This window comes from Bombus huntii, chromosome 4 (genome assembly GCF_024542735.1).
Source record: "Bombus huntii isolate Logan2020A chromosome 4, iyBomHunt1.1, whole genome shotgun sequence".
NCBI lineage: Eukaryota > Metazoa > Arthropoda > Insecta > Hymenoptera > Apidae > Bombus > Bombus huntii.
In genome coordinates this window covers 19,477,991-19,490,096 of record NC_066241.1, presented here as the reverse complement: position 1 = coordinate 19,490,096, position 12,106 = coordinate 19,477,991, and the positions used below count along the sequence as shown (strand labels likewise).

The following is a 12,106-nucleotide window of genomic DNA, read 5'->3' as shown; positions in this document are numbered from 1 at the left end:
AGTGTTGGAAAATTTCATCCTAATTACCAATTTTATGTTAGATGCTATGGTGTATCTGAAAGTTAGGTTTCACAGTTCGAAGACATTTATTTTTAAATAAAATCTGTAAAAGTGTACAGGTTGATATGATGTGGCACGCCATTCTTAGATTTAAAGGAAAAGAATACAATAATTATGCAAGATCAACAGATCAATGTATGATGATTGTAGAAACAACTATCATTAACCTTATATTTTATACTTTATTATATTTTTTAAATATTAGTTTTCTTTATAAATTGAAGCAAATAACACATTTATTTTTCATTGTGAAATTGTTGAAAGTTCTTAACATGTTTTTACCATTTACATAATTTGTAGTAACATGTCGTAATGCGTTAATGTATAATTATGTATTTAATAAAAATTATTATTACTGTTCATTACAGTATTGTAATTAATAATTACAGAAATTACAATAATATGTTTCTTAATGACTTAATAAGCAACATTAATTGAAATTTTTAAGCACATTTGTAATGGCTTCAACACAAGTCGCAACAGCATATGCACCAGCATCTACATTCTGGAAATATTGTGTTTGTTTTACATAACTAGCTCGTCCTACCCTGTAACATAAGTTAAATAAACAAATCAATTGAATTCAATGCAAGTAAATAAAAGTCATGTGTTATATATGTCGGAGACGAAAGGACACCGGAACCTTGGGATAGCCCCGCAACATTGCAATCTAAAGTCTACTATAACTGTAACTAAACTATTGTAGTTATTCAATCCAATTGTAATTGTTCGAGATTACTGACGGTGAGCTTTGGCTCGAGGCAACAGTCTGTCGCCCAACGTAGCCGCGGTCAAGGGATGAACGTCTTGTCTAACAAAGGCATGGAGTAATTCTATAGCTCTCCTTAAAAAGGAAATAGTTGTAACACTCGACAGTAAACATTCCAACGGTCTCTGTCCCATAGCTCGCCACACGCAGACTCTATTCTTCGAGTAAGATGATTGCCAGATGTCGATGCATCTCCGCAGTACACGTTCAGCTAGCCCGAGGGCCCGTTATAAATCTTAAGACTTAGCTAGCGAAAGTCCTTCAAATAGACAAACAGTCTTTGTCCCAACTACGGGAAAATAAGGGAGATCCATTTTCAACGAGCGGCGTCTCCCACTAGCAACTTTCCCTCGAGGGCGGCTAGCATCTTTTTCTAACCACCGATATGGAGATTGACCAATTAGCAGCAACTTCAATTTCCCTTACTTTCTAAACGAAGGCTTTTCTCGACGAATCCGATGATCTCGTGTCCTTTGACACACCCCATTATAGTTTTCCTCTGTGGCATCATCGGGACGGGACAGGCATTCTTTTTCGCGATCCTGTCGGCTAAAGAGTAACGTCTTTACGCTCAGCAATTATTTTTACGAGTCAGACTTAGATTCAGCGAGAACGCCCATCTGTCATCCCGTTGGCCGCGGATTCGTTATCGAACCTGAGACCACTGTCACTAGTGTCGCGGACGTCTCACCGCCGTGGTAGATTGTCAAACCTGTGTTATCCATACCTGTGTCAATAAATCGTATCTTCGTTACACCGCAACGATGGCTACCTTCAATGAAGACTCCTCAAACACCGACAACCCTATCCTCAACGCCATTCCGACATATATATGTCGGGGATGAAAGGACATCGGAGTCTTCCCTTTGGAACATCGGGAAAATCCCTTAACACCGTAATCTAGATTCTATCATAGGCGTAATTAAACAATTGTTGTCATTCGATCCGATTGTATTTGTTCACGATTTGTGATAATGAGCTTGAGCTTGAGGCGACAACCAGTCGCCGATCGTAGCCGCGGTCACGGGATGAGCGCTTTGTCTTACAAAGGTATAGAGAAATTCTATAATTCTCCTTAAAAAAAATATTTGTAGCGGCACGCGACAGTAAACATTCCAACGGTTTCTGCCCCGTGGCTCGCCATACGCAGATCCTATTCATCGGGTATGATGGTTACCAAATGCTGACGCATCTCCACAGTACATGTTCAGCTAGCCTGAGGGCCGTTATAAACATTAAGATCCAGTTACCTAAAGTCCTTCAAACAGACAAACAGTCTTTGTCCCAACTACGGGAAGATAAGGGAGATATATTTTCTATTTTTCAACGAACGACGCTTCCCGCTAGCAACCTTCCCTCAAGGACGGCTAGCATCCTTTTCTAGCCACCGACATGGAAATTGACCAATTAACAGTAACGTCAATTTCCCTCACTTTCTGAACGAAGGCTATCCTCGACGAATTCGATGATCTCGTGTCCTTAGACACACCCCATCACAGTCTTCATCTGCAGCATCATCGCGACGGAAAGTCATTCTCTCGTGAGGTCGTATTAGCGAATTACTTAGCGTCTTTACGCTCGGTGGATATTCCACGTTTTAACAAAGAATCAGTTGAGTTATACTTCCACCGTAGCCAAGGAAGTAGAGTACGATTTGGCCTCTGGAAGAAAGAGCATCCTGTTATCCCATTGACCGCGGATTCGTTATTGAACCTAGGATCATTGTCATTAGCTTCTCTAGTATCTAATTACCACGGTTATATATATACATGCAATATATATGTCGGGTTTACATTAGAATTAGGGTTAGGGGCGTGAAACGAATCTTCATTTGGATTACACATTGTCATTATGCAATAGAGAAGACACTAGTGCAAATACGATTATTACAGAATTGGACAAGTAACCGTAGTAATTAGATACTCTTTCTTCCAAAGCCCAAATCGTACTCGACTTACTTGTCTACGATACAAGTATTACTAAACTAGATTTTTGTTAAAATGTAAGACATTCACCGAGCGTAAAGACGCTGAGTAACTCAGTAATACAACCTCACGAGAGAATGACATTCCGTCGCGCTGATGCTGCAAAGGAAGACTATGATGGGGTGTGTCTAAGGACACGAGATCATCTGTTTCGTCGAGGAAAGCTTTCGTTCGGAATATGAGGGAACTGAACGCAATTTCTATGTTCAGTTCTGCCCGAGCAGTCGAGCTATGTGGACGTGTGAATCAGTGCCTCCGTACGTGCGACAAGTGGGGAAAACAAAGTGACTCAAGACAGAGCCAATCGCTCTGGATTAAGGGAAATATGCAACTACATAACTATACTATAGGGGTACAACTACTCCCTATGGAAAGCCACAAAAGAATGAAGCAGACAATAAAACTGGTCCCAGCAATCAGAAGAGCAGATAACGCATGGGCAAGGAGCACTGAAGAGCAAGCTGAAGAATTTTCCAACCATCTATGCAACACATTTACACCACAAATATCAACAACAGCAACCTCAATAGTCATACCGACGAGGATGCGCTAACCACTAGTACATCAACTGACAAACACTACACCATACCCAACACAACAGCACAAAAAATTAGAAACATAATCGAGAAAACAAAAAATAATAAAGCACCAGGAATCGACCTAATCAATGGCAAAATCTTGAGAAGCCTTCCGCCAAAAGCGATAAGACAAATCACAATAATATTTAACGGAATACTAAGAATTCAATACATTCCTAAACTATGGAAACTGGCACAGATCATAATGTTACCTAAACCAAGCAAAGACCCACATCAAACTACATCATACAGACCAATATCATTACTTCTTGAGTTCTCTAAAATACTAGAGAAAATAATTTACGGCCGCATAAAACCAATAATAGAGAAGGAAAAATTAATACTGGATCACCAATTCGGATTTAGAAACAAACACTCCACTATAGAGCAAATACACAGGCTCATTAACGAAATAATACTAGCATTAGAAAACAAGCAATACTGTACAGCCCTCTTTATGGACATAGAGAAAGCATTTGACAAAATAAATCACGAAAGCCTACTACAAACGATCAGGAAACAATTCCCGGAGCAAATATATCAATTAATAAAATCTTACTTAAGCAGCAGAACCTTCGTAATAAAAATCAAGGACACATACTCCGAAGTCAAAGATATCAAGGCAGGGGTTCCGCAAGGAAGCGTCTTAGAACCAATACTATACACACTATACACGGCCAACATACCAACAACTACCAATAGCAAAATACTGACATTCGCGCGCGAAACAGCGGTACTAGTCAGCCACACTAACCCTGTAACAGCAGTCACATTACTACAAGAACATATCACAAAAATAGAAAAGTGGTTACGAGTTAAACAAATTAAAGCAAACCCCAATAAATGCAACCATATTACATTCACACTGCGAAATAGATAACACCAAACATCTTTCTGAACGGCACGCACATAATACAAACAAGGCAAGTCAGATATCTAGGATTCCACATAGATACTCAACTCACATGGAAACAGCATATCAAATCAATAAAAGACAAAATACAGACAGCAAGGAGACAAGTGCACTGGCTAAGAAGTCGAGAGTCCAAACTAAGTATAGAAAATAAATTAAAAATATACAAAACGATCATAAAACCAATCTGTACCAATGGGCCATATAAGCAAAATAGAGACAATGCAAGCTAAAATTCTTAGAACAATAGTAAACGCCCCATGGTACGTTAGTAACGAGGACATTCGGAAAGACTTTGGAATACCAGCGGTTAAGGAGGAGATTAGCAGATGTGCAAGAACAGAGAAAGAATTGCAACGCACTCGAACCGGCTGGTAGCGGAAACGATCAACACATCAAGCACAGAAAGAAGACTAAAAAGGAAACACCCAACAGATCTCATAAAAGATATAACCTAACAAACACGACCATGGTAGCCCGCTGGGGGTAACCACCCACATGATAATCAAACAGGCAAAAAATTCTACCAAATGTCCAAATCGGACAAGTTGTGAATGTAAACAACTAAATAAAAAAAAATTTCTATGTTGGTGGTTGAAGAAGGATGCTAACCGCCCTTGAGAGAAAATTGATAGCGGGAAGCATCGTTTGTGAGAAACGCAGATTTCCCGTATCTACCCGTAGTAGGTGATACATTTAGGGACTGTTAGGATAAGGACTGTTTGTCCGTTTGAAGGATCTTAGTTAACAAAATCCTAAGATTTATAGCGGATCCCCAGGCTAGCTGAACATGTACTGTGGAGATGCGTCGACATGTGGTAATCATCTTACCCAAAGAATAGGGTCTGCGTGTGGCGAGCCACGGCACAGGAGCCGTTGGAATGTTTACCGTCGCGCGCCGCTACAACTATTTCTTTTAAGGAGAGCTCTACAATTACTCTACACCTCTATTAGGAAACAACGTTCATCCCGCGACCACGGCTACGTTCAGCGACTAGTTATCACTTCGAGCCCAGCTCATTATCACAAATCTCGGACAATTATAATCAGGTTAAATCATAAAGCGCCGGTGTCCTTTCATCTCCGATATATATAATATGTAGCATATATAATATGAGTTGGAAGACAATTCAAATCATGTTGTTGTTTTGGCTCGGAGTATCAAGATCGTTAGGATACACGTAATGTAATAATAAATAAACTCCGGGCAAAACAATGTCGACGCTACGTGCAACCGTCGAACAAAGACGAATTTGAATTTTCCGATTGTCCTCCGATCAGTATAAATAAACAGACGCAACCGAATCAGCTCAGTTTTCTATCAAATATCCAACGAGTTATCGACGAGAATCTAACGAGCATTTATCGAGTATTTATCAGCGATCTTATTTTGCGACGTATATACTGTACGGGCGCCTCAACGACATTATTTATATTTACTTATTTATTTAATTTAAATATATTTGACGGGTTTCAACAGCAAGTTCTCGTTATTCTAATTACCAATCATCTACAAGTTCTCTACATTGGTGACCCCGACGTGGTAAGTGAATAAAGATGATGGCAAGTACTAACGAAGCTGCGGATAGCAAGTCCACAGCTAATATAACGATCGTATGCCTCCATTGCAACCCTCGAACATCACGGTGTGGTTCGCCTTATTGGAAACGCCGCTCGACGCGGCGGACATCACGACCGACAAGTTAAAATTCGCAACCGTCGCCAAATGTCTCGACGGTCAGCTACTACAACAAATTGAAGGCATATTGACGAATCCCCCAGCCCCAGAACGATATGCGAAGCTAAAAGGGGAACTCATTCACATACTAACCGATACAGACAGTGCTCGGATAAAGAACTTGGTGGAAAGCGAAGAGATGGGCGATAGGAAGCCATCTGAGTTTTATCAGCACCTTAAAAAACTTTCTAGCCCCTCTACACCTGATGATTTCATCCTCATGCTATGGAGGAATCAACTATCCGCTCGCATCAGGCGTATCCTGGCCGCGGTCGACGACACGAACCCAGAACAATTAATGCAGTCAGCGGAACCGATACCAGAGGAATTTGAAGAGGAGTGCCAGCGTACTGCCCGAATAGCGACGGTAATTGATCCACCAGCTCAAAACGTTGGAACAAACGAAACTTGTATCCCCCCTTTAACGCGTTGAGTGACCAAATGAACCAACTGAGGGCCCCGATGATTGGGCTGAGTTTCAATCATCGTTCTCGTCGGCAATCGAGATTGAGGAGTCGGAGTAGATCAAGGTCGCGAGAACGATCGTGTGACTCCGACCTATGTTACGAAAATGTTGGTCCCCTTGCAAATGGAAGTAGGGAAACGGGACCAGCCATCCGTAAATACGGCATACGATGACGGCTTGGGAACCCGCCGCATCTTTGTCATGGACAAGAGGACGAAAATTTCATTCTTAGTGGATACCGGTATCAACACATATGTGTATCCGCGCAACAGGATACGCGAACCCGCGAATAAAAGCGATTACGACTTGTTTGCGGCCAACGGAACGCGGATCGCGACTTGCGGCACCATCACAGTATCCTTCAACCTATCGCTACATCGAACCTTCAGGTGGCGTTTTGTAATTGCCGATGTACAAATGCTCAAAGTTATTTTAAGGAAAGATTTCAGTTTCCTTTGTTTAATGTTTTATGTTACCTGTTTAAATGATTGACTGCTTACAGTTATTAATATGTGTCATGATACGTTCCACGTATTAGATATGTCGGGTTAACATTAGAATTTAAGACGCGTAACGATTCTTAGTTTGAATTAGCCATTGTTTTACGAAACAAAGATTATATTTACGCGAATATACAAGATTTTACAAAATATTATGAATAATGAGTTTAATGAATGATAAGATTAACAAACGATAAGTTTAACTAATGATTAGATTAAAGAATAATAAGTTTAACGAATAATAAGAGGAACGAATAATATATCTTACGAATAATAAATTTAACGAATAATGAGATTAACGATTAATAGGTTTTACGAATAATGAGTTTAATTAACGCTATTAACAATGTTCCTGGGTTCAAACGAATCCACGGTCAACGGGATAACTCTTTACTATGCGTAGAATAATTTTAAACACAAAAAAATACGATTGCTGAGACACTCGGTAAATTGCTCGATGTATCACTTTCCAAGGCGATCACACGAATGAATACCTGATGAAAATCTTTTTCGCTATACGACTGCATTTGTTTGTTATATGCTCGCTGGAGGCATCGAGAAGGTTCCAATCGTCGTTGCTAGGCAGTTTCTGTCAAAAGTTTGTTGTATACTCTTTGGAAGCATCGAGAAAGATCCAAACGCCGTTGCTAGGCAGTTTCTGTCTGGAGTTTGATTCCTAATACAACGTGTGTCCCATTATATCGACATCTCCAAAGTACAATTCTATGTGATTTCTAGGGAGAACAATACAACCGATCCACACCTTCGTCAGGCAAAACGTTTATCCCGTGACCGTGGCTACGTTCGGCGACCAGTTGCCACCTCGAACCCACTTTCGCTATCACAAATATCAAATAATTACAAATGACAATAGCTTAATTACAGCTATGATAAAATCTAGGCTAAAGCATTAGAAGACTTTTCCAAAATTGCAAAGGGAAGGCTCCGGTTTTCCTTTCATCTTCGACAGATACATGTGTGGCGGCACTCGACAGCACAAATGCCGCCACTCGACATAAACAACTAACGGACGACGGTAGCGCAGTGATTAGCGCATTAGGTTACGAACGTTCGGAACGCGGGATCGAATCCCAGCGACCGAAGTCCGATTTTTATTCCACGATTCTAAATAGAAAGAAAATATAGCAGTACCCCCAGCAGCGACATCTACAGCCACCAGCCACAATCATCACGGACACGACTTATACACCTCATATGTAAATATCAGAATTAGATATCGATAAAAACATACAACTCAAGAGATTATTTTCTGTATTATTTAGAATATTATATTTGTTTTCTCAAATCTATCAAACACGGAAAACAGAAAGCAGTGTTGTAGCCAGATACATATGCTTTGTTCTCTCAATTTTGTTATACAGGTACATGATTATATGAGATCGTGGTACAATTGGGTGGTGGGTACTACATGCAAAAATAAATCAGGAAAAAGGATAACATTTTCTCACTTTTGTTTCATAATATTTTCACTAACTTGGAGTTAATATATAGGTACTGGCAGATTTTTCAACTCATCTTTTTCGGGAATGCAGTCTTAAATTAAAAAATGTGATTTATTTTTCTAGATTTATTTTCGCATATAGATCACCGTTCGACCGATTATACCACGATTTTAAGAACATCCTATATACAACTTCTGAGAAAACAATTGACTTACCTCTACAAATTTATTTATAACAAAGTAAACGATAGTATTAATAATTACAAATAATAATGTAAATTAAAAAATATATGAAAATTAAAAAACACTCCAATTCTCATCATTTTTTTCCACTTCTCAATTTATAGTGTTGATCATTATAACTTTTGAAGAAATAAGGTTTGTAAAATTAATTGTTATGAAATAAAATCTAGAACACATACGTTCAGTTTGAAGTAAACTTGTTTATAAGCAATTATAGTAATGCACATTTTCAAGAGTGTTCAGGCTTATAGCAACCCACGATCCAAACTTGTTATCAAAACCTTCCGACTCGACATAACACACAAAACAATCATCATTATGTAGAAATAATATAAAACAATTATCGCTGAAAAATTTTGAGGCTTTCTACAAAAAATATACAAAACTGTTCTGCGCTTACTTAGCTTTCATATTCTTCGTGGATTCACATGCTTTCCAAGTTGCTATCTTTAATGCATCACAAATGTCTACTAATGGCTTGTGCAACAGGTTTTCAAAAGTATCACAAAATGCATTGAGAGCATCAACCTAATAAAACACAAAAAGTATTTAAATAGTATTATAGCAAATTGATATTAAAATGTATAAACGATCTTTTCACATATATACAACATTTTATTTTTCAACTTTAGACATATCTTAAGGAGATATCATTAGTTGGTCGCGACATTTAATTATTATAAAAGTATTCATACATCTTATAAAAAGGTCATTTTTATTAACATGTAAAGTAAATATACGTTAATTTACAGCACCATATGTTATGTAAATAAAATATCTCTTATATATGTACGAATGATTGAAAGTTTTGCTTGAAAGAAGTAAGCCAAGAAAATTTCAAATTAATATAATAATAAAAAAGAATATTTCAACATAAGGCTGTTCTTTTCACGCTGTAGTGGCACGTGAGAGTAAAAACAGTCTACGGAAAATTAGAATCTGGGAGAGACCCATATTATTGTGCCTTTGAATACTAACGATTGTTTTGGTTTACAAAGGGGCCCGGGAACCGGTGTGAGCGATACATCCCCCCCCCCCTCCCTTGCGCGCCTAATACCAGCGCTTGATGGAGCGGTGTGTGGCAATTGTCACACCGTGCCTCGTCGTCGGAGCCGCCATGCCATGCAGCCCGGTTCCCCTGCCGGACTGCTTTGCGGCCCCGGGGCGCTGAGCTATTGCCAGCGCCTAAGTTTGCACCCCACCGGGGGGCGTGGCGGACCTAGCGCGCCTCACTGAAGCGCGTCCATGCCCTCTGCCGTGCCATCGCCGGTCAATCCTCTCAGGGTGATAGTACCGCACCCTCACCCTCTCCGCGGCCTCTTTTCGAAGCATAACTTGCTCACAGAAGGAGGTCGCGGCCTTCCTCCTCCTCTCGCTTACCAACAATGCCTCGAGGATCGTTGGCGGCGAGAGGTCCCATCCGATTTCCGCGATGAGGTCGTGGCGCGGGCAGTATTCCAGCGTGTGCTGCGCCGAATCCACACTCGCATCGTAGTGATGGCAGCGCGCGGTCGCCTCTTTCCCGACTCGCGACACCTCAGGGTCTACAATTCGAACGAGGGAAACCCGGCGAGCACCCGGGCCCGCCCAGCCGAGGCAGCAAACGTCCTAAGGCGTTCGCCGTCGCCTCAACAGACGGCGCCAGGCGCTCGAAGTGAGCGCTGAAGGTCCAGTGGCTGTCGAGGGTTGGGCCCAGATACTTCATGCTGGTTCCGACACCGATCTCAGCCCCCTCCAACCTCAGGCGATAACCCGCTGGAGGCGTCCCGTGATCGGCCTTGCAGCAAAACCACATTGCCTCGGACTTCTCTGGGAACACCCTCAGTCCCAATTCCTTGATCTCGGCGACCACGCAGGTCATCGCCAACTCCGCCAGGCGAACGGTTCTACCCCATGCCGTGCCCCAGACCAGCACCAACGTGTCGTCGTCAGTGTCGAGTTCGGAGGCATCGGCGTCCGAAGCACTGCGTCGTACGCGATGTTCCACAGCAACGAACCCAACACCGAACCTTGCGGGACCCCGCGGTGTACAGCCCTCCCGATCACCCCTCCGCCCCGGACGGTATAGACGATACTCCGGTCCCGGAGGAACGCTCGGACCACACCCCACAGGTACGCCCGGCATATCCTGTCCCAGGGGATGCTGTTAAAGGCGTTGACCACGTCCAGCGACACGGCCAGCGCCACGTAACCATGCCGCTCGGCCCCCTCGAAAAAGGAGCGGACGCGGGCGACAGCGTCGGTCGTAGACCGCCCTGTCCGAAAACCGAACAGGCCGTCGTGCAGTCCGGGCACACTCCGGGACAGATGCGACTCCAGGTGGGCAGCCACCACTCTCTCCAGCAGCTTGCCCGTCTCGTCCAAAAGGCACACTGGCCGAAAGGCGGAAGGCGAGTCCGGGGAGCGCCCCGGCTTCGGCAGCAGGACCATCCGCCCCTCCTTCCACGACGCGAGGAATTCACCCCGAGACAGGCATCCGTCGAACAGACGCATTAGTCTCGGGGCCAAGACGCCGGCGACGTCCTTCCACGGGCGGACCGGGACTCCATCGGGACCCGGTGCTTTCCGCGCTCCGATCCTCCCGACGGCCCCGGCCAGTTCTTCCTCGGTGACCCTCAATTCCGGGCTCCACCTTCCCGCGGAGACACGTGGTTCTACTTCTGGCGGTTGAGGCTCCTGCTCCTCCTCTTCGATAGGGCTGCCATCTCCCTCGTTCGCTGCTCCTGGGAACAAGGTGCCGACGACCTCGTCCAGGAATCGAGGGTCCATGCTCTCCGTTAAGGGAGGCGCCCATGGACGGAGTTCGTTCAATACCATTTTGTAAGGGCGCCCCCAGGGGTCAGAGTCGAGGGGCCAGAAGCTCGTCCCAGGCCCGCCTCTTCGCCTCCTTGATGGCTCGTTGCAGGAGCCTTCGCGCTTCGCTGTAGGCCTCGTACAGACGAGCCACCGTGTCTTCGTCCACCCGCCGCCTACGGCGGGATCTGGTGTACCGGCGCCGGGCGCGGATGTATGTCTCAAGGAGACGAGTTATCTCCTCGGACCACCAGTACACAGCGCCGGCGCGGTGCGGGGCTCCAGACCGCGGCATACAGGAATCGCAGATCGCGTGCATGTCGCGCCTCAGCCGAGTCTCCCCGCTTCCGCGTCCTCGTCGGTCCTGGATTCTTCTAACCAAGCAACGCCCATGGCGGGAATCTTCTTCTCCTTCCCGGTGGGCCCATGGGCCCGCGCGCACCCAACGAACGGTCACCCATCGCGCCGCCAACCGCCACCTCCATGAAGATGTAGAGGTGGTCCGAGAGTGTCTCCTCCGGGGAAACCTCCCAACCGGAAACACGGCGGGATGCGGCAGGGTTTGCCCATGTGAGGTCCACTATGGACTCTCCCCGCCA

At 43.8% G+C, this 12,106-nt stretch overlaps 1 protein-coding gene across 7 annotated transcripts in view; it reads right to left on the bottom strand.

Annotated features, from left to right (window-relative positions):
- Positions 1-222: 222 nt before the first annotated feature.
- LOC126864932 (triokinase/FMN cyclase-like) overlaps positions 223-12,106 on the bottom strand; it is an 81,351-nt gene continuing 69,467 nt past the window's right edge. For 6 of the 7 annotated variants that reach the window (XM_050616861.1, XM_050616855.1, XM_050616853.1 and 3 more), the window contains 2 exons: positions 9,115-9,242; positions 223-608 (listed from right to left, as the gene is read on the bottom strand). In XM_050616861.1, the coding sequence (XP_050472818.1) occupies positions 491-608; positions 9,115-9,242 (246 nt within the window). In that variant the 3' untranslated portion in view covers positions 223-490. The remainder of the gene's footprint in view (positions 609-9,114; positions 9,243-12,106) is intronic. The other variant, XM_050616859.1, reaches the window with a different exon arrangement.